At 40.3% G+C, this 24,453-nt stretch overlaps 1 protein-coding gene across 5 annotated transcripts; it reads left to right on the forward strand.

Annotated features, from left to right (window-relative positions):
* Window positions 1-144: 144 nt before the first annotated feature.
* PPAT (phosphoribosyl pyrophosphate amidotransferase) lies at window positions 145-20,650 on the forward strand. Of its 5 annotated transcripts, none has more exons than XM_059670458.1 (11): window positions 145-458; window positions 9,018-9,084; window positions 9,672-9,878; window positions 11,912-12,024; window positions 12,162-12,307; window positions 13,060-13,132; window positions 13,676-13,827; window positions 14,216-14,343; window positions 15,637-15,858; window positions 17,362-17,482; window positions 18,078-20,650. In XM_059670458.1, the coding sequence occupies exons 1-11, from the start codon at window positions 331-333 to the stop codon at window positions 18,272-18,274; spliced, it is 1,554 nt and encodes a 517-aa protein (XP_059526441.1). In that variant the 5' UTR covers window positions 145-330; the 3' UTR covers window positions 18,275-20,650. The 5 variants fall into 5 exon arrangements, with proteins under 5 accessions (XP_059526441.1, XP_059526458.1, XP_059526463.1 ...); XM_059670467.1 differs by having other exon boundaries at window positions 402-458; window positions 9,646-9,878; XM_059670475.1 differs by lacking the exon at window positions 9,672-9,878.
* Window positions 20,651-24,453: the final 3,803 nt, after the last annotated feature.

The following is a 24,453-nucleotide window of genomic DNA, read 5'->3' on the forward strand; positions in this document are numbered from 1 at the left end:
CAGCGGCGCTCCAGTGGAGAACTAGCTCCACCTCCCCGGAGCCCTTGACTCCGCCCCTCCGCCCGGAGCCCCTCCCTCCGCCCTCGCTCATTGGTGGGCCTGCAGGAGTCGGGGAAGGGGGCGGGGGCAAGCTAGTCTCGCTCACTCCCTTTCTTGGAAAGCACGCGCCGCCGCAGTAGCGCGGGCTGAGCGGCTGGGAAGGAAGCAGCTGTCTCGGGCGCGAGCTTCTGTGGCGTCCGGGCCCAGCGGGCAGCAGGTTGGTGCTTAGACCCGGCGGCGGCGCGGCGGCAGCGGCGGCGGCTCCTCCCTCCACGTGGGTTCTCTGGCGACATGGAGCTGGAGGAGTCGGGGATCCGAGAGGAATGCGGCGTGTTCGGGTGCATCAGCTCCGGAGAGTGGCCCACGCAGTTAGATGTGCCGCATGTGATCGCTCTGGGACTCGTGGGGCTGCAGCACCGGTGAGCTCCCCGGGGAAGGGTGAGGGTGGTGTGGCGCGTGCTTCTTTCTCCACCAGTCCAGGCTGCTCTCTGCGGCCCGAGCAGGCGATCCTGTGTGCGCCTGAGGACCGGAATGCCGGACCTCCCTGACCTGAACCGGTACCTGCCTGTGGCATGCACGAGGTTACCGAGGCGTTCGTGGGGGCTACCTTGCCTCCCTGGACTGTCTCCCAACCCCCACCCCTGAATGATCTTTAGGATCGCTCGCCTCCCTCCGGTGTGAGCCCGTTTTAATTTCTCAGAGCCCGGAGCTGCGCTTGTGATAGGCTAGTGTGGGGTGGCTGCTAGCCCAGGACCTGCAGACACCACCGCAAGCTTTTGTTTGCAAGGGCAGAGCTTTTGAGCCAGTTGTTGATTTGAATGTGTCATAGCAATGGGAACTTAGGGATCCTAGAGTTCAAACTCGGGGAAACAGGACTTTGTGGGTGTTCAAAAGGAATGTAGGTTTCATGTACATTAACTGAAAATAAACCAATTACAGGGACTAGTCCATCTACAAAAGATTCATTAGATTACGTTTTAGATAAGGAATGAAAAGATCAGTAGTAAGAAGATGCCAAAGGGTAACTGCCTTCTCTAACAAAGGGGGAGTGGAGTAGTTCCTGTGTGATAAGATACACATTGATTTTGGAAAAAATTGGTAGGTCCCTTTGAGTTTAGTAATTTTGCTTTCTATCTCTCTGACCTGTTAGTTGATATAAACAATTCCGTTGGGATAAGAAATATAAACCCAGGTTTGACATTATCACTGAAAGTATTCCAAAGTTTTCATAAGGTAATGCCACAGCAACAACTTGTAGAACAGTTAAGGATCTTGGCAATAACACTTATCAGCAATGAGTGCAACGTGTATAAAAGCATTTCAAATGATCAGCTTTCCCTCAACCAGCTTAAATTAGAAGTACTTTTCCCTCTTCATAGGGTCCCACATATTTCACTTTGAGTTTCACATCTTGCATTCCTTGTTTACGAAGAGTCACTTAGAATCTGGGATGAATTGAAAAGAATATTTTACCTTGAATGATACTAATCTTTGCTAATTGTGGATTGACTAAGAAAGATCTTGTTTTAAAATACATTTATGGAGAGGATTAGATATATAATCCAAGGAAAAAGTAAAAATTTATATGGTAGTCCAGAGCCTCATTAGATTATAACATTCTTAGGAGAGATATTTTGGGTATTCTGTCATGGGAAGAGGTGTGTAAAATCTAGGGATCTATAGAGTTGCTTGACCATTTTAATATGAACTGACCTTGAATTTTTAAAAAATACTTACATTTTAGCGAAAATAAATCAGAAAGTTCATCCCCATTATCTCTTCATTAAATATATATCCCTGAAGAGAAAGGGCTGAATTTTTTTATTACAGTTTGATTCCTAGTTACATGTACTTTCCCACAGGCCCTTTTATGTGAAAGAATGATGAGATAATACAAGATAATGACAATAAAAATGTGATTGTTTGATTACGTAAGGGTTTTCTTATGTACATGTAAAATCATTAGGGTGCCCTGGGAGGGTTGGTTCTCACCCATAATTCTAGTCAAGTAAAAAATTTTTTTAAAAAAATATTTTTTTACTGATTTTAGAGAGGGAGGAAGAGGGAGAGAATCAATGATGAGAATCTTTGATCCGCTGCACCCTGCACTAGGCCCCCTACTGGGGATCTAGCCTCAACCTGGACAAATGTTCTTGACCAGAATGGAACCTGAGACCCTTCAGTCCCCAGGCTGATGCTCTATCCACTGAGCTGAACCAGCTAGAGCCAAGTCAGATTTTAAGTTAGTAAAGTACTCAACCATTAGGGCATGGGTGGGGAATGTTCGACCTGAGAGCAAATTAGACCCAAGAAATCATTTGGTGTGGCCCTGCCAAGGCATTAGCGGTGAGTTAATGAAATGTTTGACCAAATATAGCAGGCTAATTTTTTTGTATGCATTTTATTTTTATTTATTTTTTTAATTCCTTTATTGGTTAAGGTATTACAAATGTGTCCTCATCCCCCCATTAACCCTCAACCTCCACCCCCCCACACACATGTTCTCAGCCCCCTGTTGTCCATGTCCATTGGTTTGGCTTATATGCAGGCGTACAAGTCCTTTGGTTGATCTCTTCCCCTTGCCCCCTCCCTCCCCTACTTTCCCTCTGGGGATTGATAGACTGACCGCTGTTTCTCTGTCTTTGGATCTGTCCCTGTTCATCAGTCTGTGTAGTTCTCTATATTCCACAAATGAGTGAGATCATGTGGTATTTATCTTTCTGTGACTGGCTTATTTCACTTAGCATAATGCTCTCCAGTTCCATCCATGCCGATGCAAATGGCAAGAGTTCCTTCTTTTTTACCGCAGCGTAGAATTCCATTGTGTAGATGTACCACAGTTTCTTAATCCACTCATCTGCTGATGAGCACTTAGGCTGTTTCCAGATCTTAGCTATGGTGAATTGTGCTGCTATGAACATAGGGGTGCATATATCCTTTCTGATAGGCGTTTCTGGTTTCTTGGGGCATATTCCTAGTAGTGGGATCACTGGGTCAAATGGGAGTTCCATTTTTAGTTTTTTGAGAAAACTCCATACTGTTCTCCACAGTGGCTGCACCAGTCTGCATTCCCACCAGCAGTGCAGAAGGGTTCCTTTTTCTCCACATCCTCTCCAAAAGTGTCTGTCTAGATCCATTGCCCATTTTTTGATTAGATTGTTTATCTTCCTATTGTTAAGTTGTATGAGTTCCCTGTAGATGTTGGAGATTAAACCCTTATCGGTGATATCATTGGCAAATATGTTCTCCCATGCAGTGGGCCTTCTTGTTGTTTTGTTGATGGTTTGCTTTGCTGTGCAAAAGCTTTTTATTTTGATGTAGTCCCATTTGTTTATTTTCTCTTTAGTTTCCAATCCCCTAGGAGCAGTATCAGAGGAGAAATTCCTTTGGCATATGCTTGCGATTTTGCTGCCTGTGGATTCCTCTGGTATTTTTATGGTTTCCCGTCTTACGTTTAAGTCTTTTATCCATTTTGAGTTTATTTTTGTGTATGGTGTGAGTTGGTGGTCTAGTTTCATTTTTTTGCATGTGTCTGACCAATTTTCCCAACACCATTTATTGAAGAGACTGTCTTGACTCCATTGTATGCTCTTGCCTCCTTTGTCGAATATTAATTAGGCATAGTGGTTTGGGTCAATTTCTGGGTTCTCTATTCTATTCCATTGATCTATATGTCTGTTCTTGTGCCAGTACCAAGCTGTTTTAAGAACAGTGGCTTTGTAATACAGCTTGATATCTGGTATTGAGATCCCACCAACTTTGTTCTTCCTTCTCAGGATTGCTGCAGCTATTCGAGGTCTTTTTTTATTCCAGATGAATTTTTGGGGCGTTTGTTCTAGATCTGTTTAATATGCCGTTGGTAATTTAATGGGGATTGCATTGAATCTATAGATTGCTTTGGGTAATATGGACATTTTGATGATGTTGATTCTACCAATCCATGAACACGGTATGTTCTTCCATCTGTTTATGTCTTCTTCTATCTCTTTTTTCAGTGTCCGGTAGTTTTCCGCAGGAATTTCTCCTTTATACATTATCTACCTAAAACAAACCTAGAAGGTGATATATCTATCACTTTTGCATTGATTTTGGTTCTGTTTTTGTCTGCATAATCTGACCTAAAATATTTAGTCTCAGGATAACAGAATAAATGAAAGTTATAATATTATTTATTTCATATAAAATGAAATGGCCGAAACCGGTTTGGCTCAGTGGCTAGAGCGTCGGCTTGCGGACTGAAGGGTCCCAGGTTCGATTCCGGTCAAGGGCATGTACCTGGGTTGCGGGCACATCCCCAGTAGGAGATGTGCAGGAGGCAGCTGATCGATGTTTCTCTCTCATCGATGTTTCTAACTCTCTATCTCTCTCTCCCTTCCTCTCTGTAAAAAATCAATAAAATATATTTTAAAAAAAATAAAATAAAAAAATAAAATGAAATGGATTGCCCAGCAGGGGTGACTCAGTGGTTGAGCATCAACCTATGGACCAGGAATGAGGTCATGGTTCAATTCCTAGTCAGGGCATATGCCCTGGTTGCGGGCTGGATCGCCAGTATGGGGCATGCAGGAGGCAGCTGATCAATGATTCTCTCTCATCATTGATGTTTCTATCTCTCTCTCCCTCTCCCTTTCTCTCTAAAGTCAATGAAAATATACTTTAAAAAAATGAAATGGATTATCAAAACTGGACAGGTATTTACTGGATAGTTAAATCCCAGATAGGTTCATTTAGAAGAAGTACAGTGGAACCTCAGATCTCGAGCTTAATTCATTCCGGAATGCTGTTGGAGAAGTGATTTGTTTGAAAACCAGATCATTCATTACCGTTAGAAATAATGTAAACTGAATATGTTACACCACATTTATTTGCCTTTCCTGATATCTTTAATGGGTCAGTTTTAAATTACAGCTCACATATTTAGGTTGGCGTAATTGTAGAATTATTAAAATGTTACACCATTACTACCTTTGGAGAAAACCAAAATTCAGAATTTAGTTTGCAGGTGTTTTTTTTTTCCTTTTACTTCCAAGTCTTCTTATAGCAATCACTGTAAAGCTTAATTTAAGGGTTCATTATAAATGTATAATGCAGAATTTTCTAACTGTCGGAAAGCTTCCATTTACTGTTACTTTCACTCTTAATAAGCTATGAGGAAAATAATTTTTCAGCAGTTTTTGCTCTCACACGGTTCATAAACAATGTATTTAGTCTAATTTGCCAAGGGCAGGATTAAACATCTCTGTTATCAGGAAAAAGCAGCAAGTTTTTCTCAATGTGGAAAAATTTGGCATTTCTCAGTCCCTTATCCTCTTCGTGTGCTTTTCTCTTGATGTGGAAAGGTCTCATTTTTTGTCATGACCTTCAAATAATTCTTAAAATAAGCAAAAGAATAAAGGAAAGGAAGAATTATATAGTCTTCAAGCATTTAAGTACACTAGAGTAAGAACATTTAAACAATTGAACAGAAATAATGAGTTTAAGAATTACAAATATTTTGGTACAAGATTTGGAAAGAAATTGACTCCACTTAAATTTGGTATGTATTTTATACTTTTGAATCATTTGAACATACAAATAGTGTTAGGATTTTATTTTTTAAAGTCCTTGTTAAGTTAAAACGCAAAGAGGAAAGTTGATAGACTTTTATTTAAGAAGATCAATTCCAAGGTTACCATGCTTCCCTCTGGCAGTTCTGAGAGGTTGTCTTAGGATGCAGTCAACTTCTTCATAAAATCTCATTTTTCTTTGAGGGTTGCCATTTTTCTTTTATAAAACTCTGTATTCATATTTTAAATTGTTGTATTTGGTACAACATTGTTTCCAATCTCTGTCTATTCCAAACTGCATTAGTCTTCTTGCAATTTCCTCAAATATTTTTTTGTTTCTTGTGGTCCCTTTAAGCATTTGCTTAATTTTTTCATCAGACCATATGTGTATAAGTGCTCTCACCTCATTATCACACCAGTATTTTCCAGCTTCTGTGTTGTTTACTATTATAATCTGTAAGTGACTTTTAGCATATTTACATGATTTACAGTTATTCAACATGATTTATAGTTATTCAACCTTATAGATAAGTCTTGTACTTGAATATCATTCATTTATAATAACCTGGCCAGGACCCTGTAGAATGTGAGTCCATGAGTGTCACAGGGTATAAGCAGGCCGGTTTAACTAGATCATTTCAGTGCAGACACTCTTCCTCAGTCCAGTGCTTTCTTGCTCCTCTCTCCATGTTGAAAGTGACCGGCAAATGATTCACTATTTCTAGCCTTTTGTTTCCAAGGTAACCAGAAAACTCCTTTCAGTAAGCTCCAAAAAGCTGAAATGATCTATTTTAAATGGTTCAAACTGCCTGAGGGGAGCAACTTAAGAAACTGCATTAAACAGGAATTTGTAATAAAAGACTCCAGGACCTAAGTGATTCCAAACATTATTCCTTTCAGTTGTTAGGGAAAAATTACCCTTGAGACAAAAAGGAAGGAAACCATTTCTTTAATTTATTTTTATTTTTATTTCAGAGAGGAAGGGAGAGGGAGAGAGAAATAGAAACATCAATGATGAGAGAGAATCACTGAATGGTTGCCTTCTGCATGCCCCCTACTGGGGATTGAGCCCGCAACCTCGGGCATGTGCCCTTGACTGGAATCGAACCCGGGACCCTTTGGTCTGCTGGCTGACGCTCTATCCACTGAGTCAAGCCAGCTAGGGCAGGAAACCTTTTTTTTTTTTTTTTTTAAACCATTTTGTTTAAAGATTTAGTTTCTTACATGATTTAATCTGGTTCACTAAATGTTATTGATTTTTAAAAAATTGTTCTGGGAATGGTTAGCAGAGATTCTTTCTGCCCTAAGGTTTATGGCTAACCTTAATTATTTTTCCTCTGATATGAATTTCTTAGTCCTCTAGTATCATTAACTTAAAGACCACTAAAGAAAGAAATCCTAAGTCACAAATTATTCAGTATGTTAGGGTATATAATCTTATGCATATCTATTTTCAGCATAGTATTTAATGCATTGATAATTTGGTAAAATTTTAATTTTTTAGATTTTTTTTTACTCTGCAAGTAACTTAATGTCATTTTTGTTATTAAAATGCCTAAACAATTACATTATGTAATTGTGAAAAAGATTCTCTTTACCAAATAAATTAATGTATGCATAAATATATGGTAGACACTTACTTTGTATTTTACACTGATATGTATTCTCTAGAAAAAAATTGTTAATAAACATCTAGTACGTAGAGCTCTTATTGAGAATTATTAAAAATTATTGAGTAATTAGAAGCTTTATTTAAAAAACATTTTTAAAAAATATATTGTATTGATTTCTTATAGAGAGGAAGGGAGAGGAATAGAGAGTTGGAAACATCGAGCATCTGCCTCCTGCACACTGCCTACTGGCTATGTGCCTGCAACCAAGGTACATGCCCTTGACCGGAATTGAACCTGGGACCCTTGAGTCCTCAGACTGATGCTCTGTCCATTGAGCCAAACCGGTTAGGGCTAAAATAAATTTAAAAAAATATCTTTCTATTGATTTCAGAGAGAGAGAGAGAGAGAGAGAGAGAGAGAGAGAGAGAGAGAGAGAGAGAAACATCAGTGATGAGAGAGAATAAATCCTTGATCGGCTGCCTCCTGAACGCCCCCTCCCCCTGGGGATCAAGCCCTCAACCTGGGGAATCAGGGAATCAAATGGTGACCTCCTGGTTCATAGTTCGACACTCAAACACTGAGCCACACCAGCTGTGCTATAAGCTTTATTTTATCATTTTGAGTTTGCACTCCAAAGTGGTGCAGATCCTCTACCGGGGGTGGGGAACCTTTTTCATGCCAAGGGCCATTTGGATATTTATAATATCGTTCTTGGGCCATACAAAATGATCAATTAAAAATTAGAGTGCTATATTTGGTCAGACATTGAATTAACCCACCTTTAATGCCATGGCAAGGCCAGACCAAATGATTTCTTGGTCCTTATGCGGCCTGGGCACCGGGTGTTTACCATGTAATGCCCTACCTCTGGGCTAGGTTTTGGCTTTCTTTTATATATCATTACCCAAAAATAAATTATTAATGCAGGAAATGAGATACAGATTGCCTGATAGGCGTAGGGTTTTAAAAAAAACATTTATTTTTTTCTAATAACAAAAGTGTTATTTGTTAGAGAAAATTTGGAAAATGCAGGAAAGCATTAAGGTAAATTTTGCTTATAATTCCAGTACCACAACTAAGCATTTTACCTGCTATGTTATTTGGAGGTTTTAATTTATATCCATATACTCATCCACACACTCAGCCTAGTTAGAGGTCACACAGGACAGAGGTTAGAAGCACAAGAGCTGGAGTCGGATTGTCTGTATTCAACTCCTGGCTGTGCCACTGCTTTCTTTGTTCACTGGGCAAGTTATCTAACTTCTGTTTCTTCAGTGTCCTCATCTGTAAAATGGGAATGGGAATCACAGTACCTACTTCATAGTATTATTGTGAAAGTCTAATAAGTTAGATCATTCATGTAAATGCTTAGGACAGTGTCTGGCATGTTAGAAGTCAGACAATATCATATTACTGATAATCATTGTCATCATTGTCATGAATAGAAGTGACATTAGTACTAGTAGTATTTTTAAAAAATGTATTTTTATTGATTTCAGAGAGGAAGGGAGAAGAAGAGAGAGAGATAAGAAACATCAATGGTGAGAGAGAACCATTGATCGGTTGCCTTCTGCACATTCCATAATGGGGGATTGAGCTCGCAACCTGGGCATGTGCCTTGACTGGGAATCAAACAGTGACCTCCTGGTTCATGGGTCAAAGCTCAACCACTGAGCCATGATGGCCGGGCAGTACTAGTAGCATTTAATGTGTTGTCAGACTGACTTCATCAATTCTTTTGTGAAAAGGATGTTTCATAAAGTTTATTAACCATATCAAGGGGGGAAATTTAAGTTGATACTTTTTTTTATTTTCACAGGGGTCAGGAGAGTGCTGGTATTGTCATCAGTGATGGGAATTCAGTACCGACATACAGAACACACAAGGTATATTTAAACATTAAAAAGCGGATTATAAAGATAACAGTAGCCAGATGTTAGCTAGTATATGGGGGTGGGAGAAGGAAATTTGAATAAATAATTTGCACATAGAAGTTACTCTTTATATCAATCTTTTCTGTTTGTCAACTTAGGATGCATTTCTTTTCCAGTGATAGTTTGCTAGACTGATACAAACAGGTCGTTTAAGATGCTTTGAATTTTTAAAACGCATATAATTTAGTTTATTATATTTGACAAGTTTTATTACTTAATGCACCTGTCCTTCAATGTTTCAACAAAAAGTATCTCATGAAACAAGCATTTCAACGTTGTGAATGTATTAAATTCCACTGAATGATTTTCTTTACAGTGGTTAGTTTATTATGTGAATTCCACTTCAAAAAAATTTTTTTTAGTGCTATACAGTTCTTATAATTAGGTTCATCTATTTTTAAGATTAGAATTCCGAAACACGACTGCATTGTCTAACTTGGGGGTGCTTGAGCAGAGGCTTATTAAAGCCTCTACTCACTAGCCCAATAGTTTGTTTTTGTGTTTTTTTCTAAGATGAGCTTTTACTTTGACTTTGCAAGGGAATGGGTCTTATAAATCATGTCTTTACTGAAGATAATTTGAAGAAATTATATCCTTCAAATCTTGGAATTGGACATACGAGGTATGCCACCACAGGAAACTCTGAATTAGAAAACTGTCAGCCCTTTGTTGTTGAAACACTTCATGGGAAAATAGCTGTGGCACATAATGGCGAATTGGTCAATGCTGCTCGATTAAGGAAAAAGGTACGTATTTTTAAAAGCGCTTTTTCATGATTGGGGTAAATTAATAAAAAGAAGTTACTGAGGATCTTGGTAAAGAGTGTTTTCTAATTGTTGCCACCCATTACCTAACTGCAGGAACAACTATCAGAATTACCTGGAATACTTGCTATAATTACAGACTCCAAGATATCACCCCAGAGCCTGGGGTGGGGATGCTGAGCCTGCATTTAATATGCTCCTAAGGAGATTCTGATGTACTGCTTTAGAGATTTGGAAAATTTGACTTATAGCTGGTATCAGAAGCACAGAGAAATTAGGGTTTATGGACTCTTACTCTCACTTTAGCTTTGTCCCTGTGTTAAAAGCATTAAGAAAAAAATGGAATATAAACTTTCATACGGTAAATATAAGAAAAAGAGATTTGGAAACAATTATAGGAATCAGTCTGAGAAAAGTGCAAAGAGAATTATATTGTTTTGTTCACATGGCAGTTTTTGAAGCTTTCTGTTTTAATTGTGCCTATTCCTTCATTCATCATTTCATCTCCCTCTCCCCCCCTTTTTAAAAAGTACCTGGTATTTTTATATTCCTGGTAGCTTCATATTCATCCATTCTTGCCATTCATTAATTAATGCCAGGTTTCTTTAGTTCATTAGATTCCAATAATCTTGATTTGGTAATCCCAGAAATAAAAACCTCAAGGGGTATTTAATAATAGGTTACACATACACACGGACGCACACACACACACACTCTCACACTCCATTATCTCCTTAGAATCAGGCATTCATATGGGATAAATAGTTACAGCAACTGAATGATGGTGAATTGTGAATGGAAAATATATAGAACCTACGTTTCTGTACTACCTGCCCTACTATTTTTGATTCTAGCTTAAGTTATTCCTCAGAGCTTTGTCCTTCCTGCCCTCTTCTCGGGCTCTGGCATTTCATATAAAAATAATATTATGTATGTTTTTGTGTTCCCAAATTTAAAAATAATGTTTTAATTCAGAAAATCAGGAAAGCATAAATGTTTCATTAAAAACTCACCACTTGGAGGTAAACACTAACAGTTCAGTTCAATACCTAGGTCATTATTGCTAGACATAAACTTAAAACCCCATAACCTAGATGCTAGACTTTATCTCTGCACGTTCAGCTGGCTACTGAAAATGTTCTGTAGTGTTTGTATAAACTCAGCCTTTGCATTACATTGGTGATGCCCTTGTCCTGGTCAGTCTTTCTCAGAACATCATGATCATCGTTGAGTGTACTCAACCAATTTTTTTTAAAACAATATGATTATATTTAATACACAAGTTTGATACAACCAAAAAGGAAAACACCAGAGTAAAATAATAATAAAAAACATGGTATTTCCTTTTGCAATGCATGAGAAATGATTAACATCTTTAGTCATAAACAAGCTCTTAAAATCCAGTGACACTATACTAATGCAAGGAAACTGGAAAAATGAAATGAAGAAGTACAAGTGATGATTAAGCAGTGAGCATATATGATTTTGCTGAGCAGTGATGGAGAATAACTTCTCTGCAGCGTCAGTGAGCAGAACTCAGTCGATTTTTATTACATCTTCTATATGTAATTGTTCAGTACAATTGATTCCTTTCTTCTAATCAGTGAGCCAACAAACCTGACTTGAGAGTCCCCGCTATAGTGTGCCACTCTTATGGGAATGTGTCCTATTTGTCAGGAGTGTCAGGGGCTGAGAAAGTTAGTACCACATTCCCAGATCCCATGCCTTCCCAGCTCTCCCCCATTGCAGCTCTGCATTCATTCCAACTTAGCTTTCAAAAGCTTTTATATACACTTCCTAAAGCACTTTTTTTCTGCTTGAAAACCTTCAGAGACTTCCAATTGCATCCAGCAATTGTTCTCTATTATCATATACACATACCATTAGTAGAAGGCAGGATTTTCATAACTGGTCATCCACACAGTGCCTTATCTCTTCCTATTATGGTGGGCTATGGCTGGGGGGTGCAGTGGAGCTTTCTCTCTAATGATTGCTCTTTTCTGCCTTCTAAATAGCTTCTGCGCCATGGTATTGGTCTGTCAACAAGTTCTGATAGTGAAATGATTACCCAGTTACTGGCATATACCCCTCCTCAGGAACAAGATGATACTCCAGACTGGGTAGCAAGGTAATAAATTTAAGCTTGCTGCTCTGATAATGAAAGCTTTGCCTGGCTTTTTTTTTTTTTTTTTTTTTGGTGGTTGTTGATTTTTTGCCTAGCATGTTTTTATAAATGAAATTATTCATTCAATTATTTAATTCTAGGATTAAAAACTTAATGAAGGAAGCACCCACAGCATACTCCCTACTTATAATGCACAGAGATGTCATTTATGCAGTACGAGATCCTTATGGAAATCGCCCTCTCTGCATTGGTCGACTTATTCCTGTATCTGATATGAAAAATAAAGGTAATGAACTTCCAGAAGGAATATAATTTCATTGTTCTGTTGGCACACCCTGAAATCATTAGATATATAGGAAAGCTTATGAGTGAGGAGGGACTAGGTGAAAAAGAAAAAAATGGTAATTATTTTTAAAGTGCATTTCCTTGGGTATTTCTGAGGATGAGCCACTTTTAAATATTTAAGGGACATTTCTATTTTTAACTGTCTGAATTGCCTATTCATATCCTTTGCCCAACTTTTTCATTTGTGTAGTATGACTTCAGTGATTTTCTTATCAGATGTCTTGTTTGAGCCACGAAATCATAATGTTTGGAGGAATCTTGGGATCATTCATGTTTTTAAAAATCCTCCCCTGAGGATATGTGTATTGATTTTAGAGAGAGGGGAAAGGAAAGAGAGAGAGAGAGACATCAACATCAATGTGAGAGGAAACAATCAGTTGCCTCCTGCATGCGCCCCGAATGTGGATTGAACCTACAACCTAGGTATGCCCTGACTGGGAATCGAACCTGCAGCCTTTCAGAGTACGGGACGATGCTCCAACCAACTGAGGCACAGGGCTAGGGCTTGGGATTATTATATTTTATCTTTGGTTCTAGTTAAATGAAGACCCATGTGCTCTTAAAGTCATAAAAATGGATATTCTATGGATTTTTTATTATTTATCTAGTTGGTGTTCAATTGTCTTGAAATAGGTAGCCCCTTTTAACATTTCTTGAGTCTATTAACTGAATTGATTATCTTATGATTTACAGAGAAAAAATCTTTAGAATCGGAAGGATGGGTGGTGTCTTCAGAATCTTGTAGTTTTTTATCTATTGGTGCAAGGTAAGTTTTATCTTACTTGGTGAATTGGGTTTTCCCACATCAACAAAAATTTTTATTTTTACATAAGTTTTCTTTTTGATGTCACCTATAACATATACTTAGAAATGCAGGGGTTTTCGTGCATAGTTCTCTGCAGATACATTGACTTTAACTTTAATGTCCCAGTAATACTTTGTAATTCTGAAACTATAATCTTGCTTTCAAAACACCATGAGACTTATTTTAGAAAGAATTCTCCTCAACAAGGAATAATTATGATAAAAAAATTTAAGCCAGGATAAAATATTCTTTTAGCCTTTATTCATTCAAAAATCAATAAAACTTACGGCCTTTTCTCTTTTTTTAATTCTAAGTTAGAATTTAGGAGTAACAGATTTACAGATATTACTGCTTAAGGAATATTGTTTATTTATTTTAGCCATCTCTAGACTTTATATTAAATAGAACTATTTTTCCGTTACAAAGGAAGAGACTACATATGTTATGAAAAGCCTTAAGGACTAGTTTATTTAAAGTCTTCTTTCTTTAATATGATTTTCTAAGATATTGCCGTGAAATCTTGCCTGGAGAAATAGTGGAAATATCCAGAGACAATGTCCAAACTCTTGATATTATACCAAGGTCTGAAGGAAACCCAATGGCTTTTTGTATCTTCGAATATGTTTATTTTGCAAGACCAGATAGCATATTTGAGGGTAAGTAAAATACCTTTATCAATGTAAATCTGGTATTTATCTCATTGCACAAAGGCATTCATGTATTTGACTCTTTGAAGGCACATAGTTGTATGTTGTGGATATGGCACTGAACCTAAAAATCATAAGATCACAATTTTTTCTTTTCATCTGACTCTTGGATGTTGTTTTCCTTTCAGGAGTCAGGATTATGATTTTCAGATATGCATGAAAGTCCCTTTTAAAAAATAGTGAATTCCCCAGTTTATGTATTTCCACTTGAGTGTTTTTGTATGTCTTGTTTTTTGTTTTTTGTACTCAATCTGTAGAATTCTAACAAGCTAGTTTCTTAGTTATTAGGCTGTTACACTATGTAAAAATAATCTGTTTCCTTTTTCAAACATTCCAGACCAAATGGTCTACACAGTAAGATACCGTTGTGGCCAGCAGCTGGCAATTGAAGCACCTGTGGATGCAGATTTGGTTAGCACTGTCCCGGAATCTGCTACGCCCGCTGCTCTTGGTTATGCTGGAAAGGTATTTGACACTCAGTGACTTGTTGTTTTAGCACTGGAATTAGAAACCCTTCCCTCTAAAGAGAAACTCCCTGCCCAATTGGTGTGGCTCAGTTGGTGGAGCATCAATCATCCCGTGCACCAAGAGGTGACTGGCTCAATTCCTGGTCAGGGCGCACATGCCTGGGTGTTGGCTCTATCCCCAATAGGGGGCTGCAGGAGGCAGCTGATCAATGATGTTTCTCTCCCTCTCCCTCAAATCAGTGAAAACATCTCTAAATAATAATAAAATCAAAAGAGAAACTCATTAGTTTATTGTAAGTAAAAAAGAAAATGTTAGTTTCTTTACAAGTTACTTATTTCCCAGCCTTTTCATTCCATGGTACTGTTTTAGTGGAGTCCACAAAAAACTTCACCTGAAGACTAGGAGAATGATCTTCATTTTAAAAAGATAATGTCATGAATATATATAGACATTAGTGGTAATGTTTACTTATTATTAAAACCTACTTCTTGAAGTACCATCACAGGCCACTTATATATTCATTTTTTATTGAGCATAGGTGATAATAAAGCTATTTATGTTCATTTTGTATACTGTTCTTAGTACTATGCTTAATTTCATATTGTTCATAACTGGGTAGATTATAAAATTACTAGAGGCCCAATGCACGAAATTCGTGCAAGAGTAGGCCTTCCCCTGGCTGCGGGCACCAGCTTTCCTCTGGCACCCGGGACCCAGGCTTCTCTCTGGTTGCTGGCAGGCATCTGGGACCCGGTCTTCCCTCGCAGCCCGGCTTCATCCAGAAGGATGTCTGGTCTAATTAGCAAATTACACTTTTGTTATAATAGATAGTGGCCCTAGGATATAATACAGATTTTAGAGAAGTATTTATTGCCTGAAAGATGGAGAAATGCTGCAAAAAGCATTTCCTTAGCCTATTGGTTTTAATTTATTTCTGATAATTTTTAAATATGTTAGTTTTTTTTACAGTGATTTATTCTTTGACATGTCTTCACATGCTTAGTGTTCTCTTCCAAAATAAAGAAATAATAATATTTAAGAGCGAAGCATTACAAATTCTAATAAAGTGAATTGGTTTTCCCACTAAGTATATTACTTTCAGTGATTTTTTTTGTAATTTTCCTCTACAGTTTAAATAATGGAGGAAAATTGTAATCTCATAATGGAGAGTTCAGAATAACAACCACATTTAAAATTTTTATGTCCATATGAAAAATGACCTAGAGAAAATAAAAACCTAAAGTTTCCTGTATATTGCTGCTAATTATCCTTTTATTTATTCTCTATCAGTGTGGGCTTCCATATGTGGAGGTACTATGTAAAAATCGGTATGTAGGAAGAACCTTCATTCAGCCAAACATGAGGCTAAGACAACTTGGTGTTGCAAAAAAATTTGGAGTATTGTCGGACAACTTTAAGGGCAAAAGAATTGTTCTTATAGATGATTCAATTGTGAGAGGCAATACCATCTCACCCATAATCAAATTGCTGAAAGAATCTGGTGCAAAAGAGGTAAGTAAAATTAAAACCTCCAGAACCACCAATAGTTAATATGATACTGGCATAGAAATTGCAATTCAGGACAGTGAATGAAAATGCATAGTTCATTATAATAAACTAGAGGCCCAGTGCACGAAATTCATGCAGGGGGGGTGTATGTCCTTCAGCCCAGCCTGCACCCTCTCCAATCTGGGACCCCTCGAGGGATGTCCAACTGCCTATTTAGGACTGCTGACTCCCAACTGCTCGCCTGCCTGCCTGATTGCTCTTAACCACTTCTATGTGCCAGCCTGATCAACACCTAACTATTCCCCTGCTGGCCTGATTGCCCCTAACTGTCTTCCCTTGCCAGCCTGGTTGCCTCCAACTGCCCTTCCCTACAGGCCTGGTCCCCCCCAACTGCCCTCCCCTGCAGGCCTGGTCCCTCCCAACTGCCCTCCCCTGCTGGCCTGATAGCCCACAACTGCTCTCCCCTGACAGCCTGGTCACCCCTAACTGTCCTCCCTTGCCAGCCTGGTTGCTCCCAACTGCCCTTCCCTACAGGCCTGGTTGCCCCCAACTGTCTTCCCCTGGTCCCCCCCCCCCTCCCCAACTGCCCTCTTTTACAGGCCTGGTCCCCCCCAACTGCCCTCCCTGCAGGTCTGGTCCCTCCCAACTGCCCTCCCCTGCTGGCCATCTTGTGTTAGAGTGATGGTCAATTTGCATATTACTCTTTTATTAGATAGGATTGACGTTTTTTAAATTATGTGTGTTTAGGAATAACTGCAGCAATGTGGAGAATATGTAATGACCACCCTTAAGCTACATACTAATTTAATCCTTAATACATTAAAAAGGTCAGTATAGCTGATTTGGCTCAGTGGATAGAGTGTCAGCCCATGGACTGAAGGGTTCTGGGTTTATTTCTGGTCAAGGGCACATGCCCAGGTTGTGGGCTCAATCCCCAGTAGTGGGCGTGCAAGAGGCAACCAATCAATGATTCTCTCTCATCATTGATGTTTCTATCTCTTCCTCTCTGAAATCAGTATAAATACTTAAAAACATTTTTTTAATTAATAAAAAAACTGACAAAAGCCACACATAGAGCACTTGTTAAATTTTTACAGTCGTGATTACTTTCTTTTTTTGAAGATGTAGAACAAACCCTATAGTAATACACTTGATACCAGTTTATATTTTTAAATCTCAGAGCTTATTCTAACTCTAAATATTTCAGTAACTAAAATGACAGAAATGAGATATCGATTTAAAAATAAAATCTATTGTAGAAAAAAGCAAGTATAGGAAGTGGTATCACAGTACATTTAGAGAGCTTCCAAGAGAATTATGATTTTCCATCCTTTTTTATGACTGTGATTATGATAATGATTATGATAATCTGGAATTCTATGAAAACCTATACTAATAAAAGCCCAGGTGGCCCTCACGCGCTACGTCACAAGATGGAAGAATTTTGCATAATTGTTTTACAATTAATGTTAAAATAATGAATGTGTGAAATGATTTATTTCCAAGGTACACGTTCGAGTAGCTTCACCACCAATTAAATATCCATGCTTCATGGGAATAAACATACCAACCAAAGAAGAGCTTATTGCTAATAAACCAGAATTTGAACACCTTGCCGAATATCTAGGTAGGTATTAAAGTTTCTATAAAATTTACATTTATTCATTTATTAACAGAAAACCCAGAGCTTATCAATCTTAGTAAAAGAGTATTAAATATTTGTTAAAAGGAGAGGTTGTGTATGTTGAGCAGATATTGAACACTATTCTGAAGAGTGAGGGTGCCGGTGTGCATATACACCACAGTGAGTGCTGTGTTAGATCAAGGTGAGATGAGGAAAAAAGGATGAAAGGCTTTCCAGCTAGAGGAAATGCATGCATATCAGTTAAGCCTCCCAAAGTCAGATCCCAAGGGAAAAAAACACACGATCTCACCACAGATGCTAGCAGAAAAATTTGAATGTGGATACAAACAGAATGAACAGCTTATGTGGCTGTTCATTATCTTTAACAGCTTCATTATCTTTAATAATGAAGTCAGGAGACTTGGAGATCTATGTTACCCTGGATAAGACATTTGCTTTTTTAATTCAGGTGAAGTATAAACTATTTAAACAGCACATAGATGTTCAGCCAGAGTTCCTTGGTACCTGCCTCCACACTTGTTGTTTATAGCTGGTGTTCCTGTATGCCCTTTTTCTTTTCCCCTCTTTCCCCCAATAGGAGCAAACAGTGTTGTATATCTGTCAGTAGAAGGACTGGTTTCATCAGTACAAGAAGGAATAACATTTAAAAAACAGAAAGTGAAAAAGCAAGATATTATGATTCAAGAAAATGGGAACGGTCTGGAATGCTTTGAAAAAAATGGTCATTGTACAGCTTGTCTCACTGGAAAATACCCTGTGGAACTGGATTGGTAGCTGGTAGGGGTGGATACAATGTTTCAAGACATGAAATTGGTTAAAATGTTACAGTGGTTACACTTTATCCATTTAGCTTTCCTCAGCTGGTACAATGTAAATGCCACATGGTTACGTGTAAGTTTTTGAGATGTTTTATTTTTTTCTGAAAAGGGTACCAAAGTGCTATGCTCTCTTTAATAAGCCTAGATAAATATTGTGGTGTTATCTAGGAACTTGGATAATCCTTTCAGTTTTACTTAGTTGTTGAGTACTTTGAGGCTATCAGTTATGAGCTCGTCAACAGTAATGTAAAGGATGGGTAGATTTTCTGTTTTAGAGGGCATTTCCAGGTACTATATCTTACCACAGATTGTTAATAGAGTTTTGTGGAATGTTTCTTGAGAGTTACTAAAGTTCATTGTGGAATATTTTCATAATTGAATCTTGCTAGTTGCATATAATGCAACAATATTGGTATTCTTTCTTTTTTTTTTTTTTTTTTAATTGATTTTTTACAGTGAGGAAGGGGGAGAGATAGAGAGTTAGAAACATCGATGAGAGAGAAACATCGATCAGCTGCCTCCTGCACATCTCCTACTGGGGATATGCCCACAACCCAGGTACATGCCCTTGACCGGAATTGAACCTGGGACCCTTCAGTCCGCAGGCCGACGCTCTATCCACTGAGCCAAACCGGTTTCGGTGGTATTCTTTTTTTAACACAAGCATCAGCTAGCCATTTTCACCTGGTCAGAGAAGGCAGCTGGTAAGAGGCATTTGCCAGATCCATGCTTCAAAGAGTTTGCAAGCAGTTAGACTAAGATGGTGTGATACAAACAGGACAAGTAAGTTAAATATAACGTTTCATGCAAATTTCTCATCTATTATAGCCCAACGGTGTCAAGCTCTAGAGTTCTGATTATAGTTATGACCTTGGCTTCCTTGTCTGACTTTAGACAAAAATATTTTTAATGCTTTTTTGTGCCTCACTTTTCCCAACCTGTGCAATGGGGTACTGGCATTACTAAATTAAATAATTAATAGGAATGTGAATGTGTCATATTCTTGGTGGGCTGAGCCATCATTTCACACCTATATTTAAGATATTGCATGATTATTATTTTTTGAAATGTTGGCTATTAGACTGCAATTGAGATTTCATTATGATGAAGGGAGATAGACAGTTTAGTCATACTTTGCCACCTGCCTTTGAAATGCCCTAAAAATGATTGTAAAAATATGTGGAAAAAGTTTGACTAGAAAGTGTGATCCGTACTACTTAGTGTCCTGATAGTATAAAGCCCAGCAAGGAACCTAGTGTGTTTGAAGTAAAAAATAAAATTTTAGGTTCTAATAAACTTTTAATTCTTACTTGATCACTTGCAAGCATATATACACATTCATGTCATTGCAATTAAATGATCAAGTAGAAGAACTGTGGGGACCAATTTTATTAGAGGAACAAGAAGACAACTACTTTTTTGGAATTAGCATGCTCATCTAATTCCAAACATCAACTCACCACTATTTGTACTTAGTTTTATTGGGACTAACGAATTTGAATTTTTTGAAGTTTTTTTTCTTGTAACATCTGAGATTTAAAATTTTAAGACAACTTGCCTCCAATTCCTATTTTTGTAAGATTTTTTAAAACAGAAACATGTTCTGTGTTATTTTTACCATAATTTGATGTATATAGTTTCCAAATCCATTTGGAAATTTAATATTTATTAGTAACAAATCTTTTTGTCTTCATTTGGTATGTAGTCTCACATGTTGTATTATGGTAGGCCAAAAAAATATCCTCACAGCTCTTTTAAGACCAAGAGCATCCAGGCAGCAATGGGTCAGATAACTCTATAGCAGTGACACAAGCAAGCTGCATTTAAATAAAACCCTGGGACCATTTAAGTGTATAGCCTCTTGTCTTAAATGTATTTCTCATAGCAGTATGAGGAGGCAAGACTTATGGGTCAGTTTTGAACAGCCTTACTTACATTTGGTTTTTAAAAATGAGTCTCAGGGAAAGTGCTAAACCAAAATCTCTTATTTGACTTTTGTGTTTTCCATAGTTTTTATTTTGTTTTATTGAAATGCTTTTATAATGAAATAATGTACTATATGATAGTTTGGTAATTCTTCAAATTTCTTAATGTTTCTCCATCATGGCCTTTTATTTCACAAATGTCCGAAGTCTGAATTACATTTTTTTTACCAGCTTAATCTGAAATGTTTAACTGCTTTAAATTTATACGAGTATTGTAAACTTTAGAGAAGATGAAAATGTGTTTTCACAGGATCTATATTGTTGTGAACTGAACTAAACCTACTTTTTTGTGACTTCATTTTGATGTGCTGGTGCAAAATATATATAATTAAATACGTTTAAGTGTGTGTGTGTGCTATTTATTTATTGTTGATCCTCACCCGAGGATATCTTTCCATTGATTTTTTAGGGAGAGCGGATTAAAGAGGGAAAGACAGACAGAAACATAGATGTGAGAGAAACACATCACTTGGTTGCCTGTTGCATGAACCCCAACCAGGGCCTGAGTGCAGGGGAGGAGCCTGGAGCTGAGGTACATGCCCTTGACCAGAATCCAACCCGGGATCCTGTGGACCACAGGCTGACATGCCATCCACTGAGCCAACACAGTTAGGGCTGTGTCTGTGCTTTTCTTTTTTTTTTTTTAAATAGTGACTTTTAGCCCTGATCGGTTTGGCTCAGTGGATAGAGTGTCAGTCAGTGGACTGAAGGGTCCCCGGCTCGATTCTGGTCAGGGGCATGTACCTTGGTCGCAGGCACATCCCCAGTTGGGGGTGTGCAGGAGGCAGCCGATCGATGTTTCTCTCTGATCGATTTCTAATTCTCTATCTCCCTTCCTCTCTGTAAAAAAATCAATAAAATCTATTTTTTAAAAAAAATAGTGACTTTTAGCCCTGGCCGGGTGGTTCAGGTGGTTGGAGCATCATCCTGTTCAACAAAAAGGTTGCAGGTTCAATTCCTGATCAGGAGACATGCCAATTTGTGGGTTCTACCTGGTCAGGGCCTGTGCAGGAGGCTAACAATTGATGTTTCTCTCTCCTCTCTACCCCTCTTCTTGTCTCTCCAAAATCAATAAACATCGTTGAGTGAGGATTGGGAGGAAAAAAAAAGTGACTTCAGTGTATTATGGTGAATAGCACAATAACAGACATGTCACATCCAGGTTCCATAAATAGGCCATCTCTTAGGAATCAGGGGAGACCGCTGGCTGAGTAGGAGAGACAAATAATTAGAAATGCAATGCTAAGTAAGCACTATGATAATGGCAAGTTCTGTGGAAGCACTAGTGGGAATGGAGAGAGTTTCACAGAAGAGGCTTACATTTCCAAAATGTGTGTGTGTTAGAGGAGTTTTGATTTTTTAAAAACCAAGTAAGTGCACATTATTGAGTGAAAGAATCCAATCTGAGAAGGATACATATTGTGTGATTCCAACAATATAATATTCTGGAAAAGGCAAAATTATGGAAATAATAAGACCAGTGATTGTCAGGAGCTAGGGGAGAGATAGGGATGAACAGGTGGAGCACAGAATTTTTAGGACAGTGAAACTATAGTTGGCCCTTAACATGGGTTTGAATTGCACAGGTTCACTCAGTTTTTCCTCCAACAAATACGGTAAAAGTTTTATCTCAACTTTTCCTCTCCAGCTTATCTATATATGTATAAAAGGCCAGCAACCGGATGGCAGTACGACCAGAACCACCGGAGTGACCGGTCGCTATGATGTACACTGCGGCAGCCAACTGGCCCGACCTGGGCCCCGATCAGCCCGCCCCAACCTCCCGTGGCCCCTCCCCCAAGCCAGCCCCGCCCCCAATAGGCCCCCATTGGGGTGGGCCCTTGACCCCACCTGTGCATGGATTCATGCACCAGGCCTCTAGTCTACCCTAATAAAAGAGAAACATGGTAATTGGCGTACAACCGCTACCCTTTTCATTGGCTAATCAGCGAGATATGCAAATTAACTGTCAGCCAAGATGGCGGCCGGCAGCCAGGCAGCTTGAAACTAACATGAAGCTTGGTTGCCTCAGTGATGGAGGACTCCAACGTTCCCGCCTGCGGCTGCAGGCCTCTGAGCCGGCAGTTTCAAACATTGTAACAAATACCGCCGGACTTAAGCCAGCAGATTCGCAACATTGTAAGCAAAGGCCAGAAACCTACTTTCAGCCGGGGAGGCCTAAGAGCTGGAGCCAAGCCTCAAGCTAAAGCTGGCCCAGAATTAAAAAAAGGAAAAAAGGAGCGTTTGGGAGTTCAGTCACCCCCAGCCTGAAAACAGCCCTCAGCCCCTCACCCAGGCTGGCCAGGCACCCCAGTGGGGACCCCCACCCTGATCCAGGACACCCTTCAGGGCAAACCAGCCGGCCCCCACACGTGCACCAGGCCTCTATCCTATATAGTAAAAGGGTAATATGCCTCCCAGCACTGGGATCAGCATGACAGGGGACAGCGCCCAAACACCCTGATCGGCCCTGCTCTGTGTGTGACAGGGTGCGGCACCCCAACCCCCCGCCCCCCGGGCCCTGCTCTGTGTGACAGGGTAGAGCCATAACCTCCCCATTGGCCCTGCCCTGAGTGTGAGAGTGGCGGCACCCCAACCCCGATCGGCCCTGCTCTGTGGGTGATAGAGGGTGGCGCCCCAACCCCCCCCTGCCCCCCCAAGGGCCCTGCTCTGTGTGTGACGGGGTAGAGCCATAACCTCCCCATCAGCCCTGCCCTGAGTGTGACAGTGGCGGCGCCCCAACCCCCTGATTGGCCCTGCTCTGTGTGTGACAGGGGACGGTGCCCCAACTCCCCTATTGGACCTACTCTGTGAGTGACAGGGGGGAGCTCCTCAACCCCCCTGATGGGCCCTGCTCTGTGCATGACAGGAGGGAGCTCCCCAACCCCCCTGATGGGCCCTGCTCTGTGAGTGACAGGGGGCAGCGCCCCAACCCCCGGATTGGCCCTGCTCTGTGCTTTTCGGGGTTGCGCCGCAACCTCCCCATCGACCCTGTCTTGAGTGTGATGGGGCAGTGCCCCAATCCCCCAATCGGCCCTGCTCTGAGCCCGACCAGGGGCTGCACCTAGGGATTGGGCCTGCCCTCTGCCACCTGGGAGCAGGCCTAAGCCAGCAGGTCGTTATCTCCCGAGGGGGTCCCAGACTGTGAGAGGGCACAGGTTGGGCTGAGGGACCCCCCCCCCCCCGAGTGCACAAATTTTTGTGCACTGGGCCTCTAGTATATATATAAAGGCCTAAGTGATTGGTCAACCAGTCATGATGACGCGCACTGACCGCCAGGGGGCAGATGCTCAATGCAGGATCTTCCCCCTGGTGGTCAGTGTGCTACCACAGTGGAAGTTCCATTCAGCTGACCGACCCATCTCAGTGGCCCACCAGCCTGGCAGCAGCCACTCCCTCAGTAGTCCTGCAGGCCCAGTCCCCAAAGAATGGGCCAGGCACTGACGGACTGGCAGTGCTGGCCTGATCCCAACAGCGCCGCCAGCCTTCTGGAAGGCAGCCTCGGGCACTGCAGCCGCTTCACCTACCTAGACGCTCCACGAGGAAGAAACAATATAAAAGCGGCCTCCACGTGGCTCCCGACAATCGGCACAAACGTCAGCAGGACAGATCCAGATCCTGGGCTGGCGAGGGTGTCCCCTGCCCACCCGGATGGCCAATCGCATCCCGCCTCCCCCTCTCCCCAGGAAGAGTGCCAGATGCAGGGCTCACAGCTGGCAAGCACCTCTGTGGCGGCACAAGTCTCTCCCGACCAGGACTGACTGGGTGCGAGCCCGTGGCAGACGCAGCAGGGTCAGGATGAGCAGAAGCGGCAGGCAGTGTTGGACTGCCGGTTTCGGCCCAATCCCCACAGGCCACACTGAGGGGTCCAACCCGTGCATGAATTTGTGCACCGGGCCTCTAGTTTTAGTATAATACTGGAGGCCTGGTGCACAAAATTTGTGTCAGAGTAGGCCTTTCCCCAGCTGCCGGCACCGGTTTCCCTCTGGCACCCGGGACCCAGGCTTCCTTCGCAGCCCTGGCTTCATCCAGAAGGTTGTCTGGAAGGACATCCAATCTAATTAGCATATTAAACTTTTATTATTATAGATAGTATATAGTACATATAACATACAAAATGTGTTAATTTATCTGTATAGCATCTGGTCAA

Source organism: Myotis daubentonii, chromosome 1, assembly GCF_963259705.1.
Source record: "Myotis daubentonii chromosome 1, mMyoDau2.1, whole genome shotgun sequence".
NCBI lineage: Eukaryota > Metazoa > Chordata > Mammalia > Chiroptera > Vespertilionidae > Myotis > Myotis daubentonii.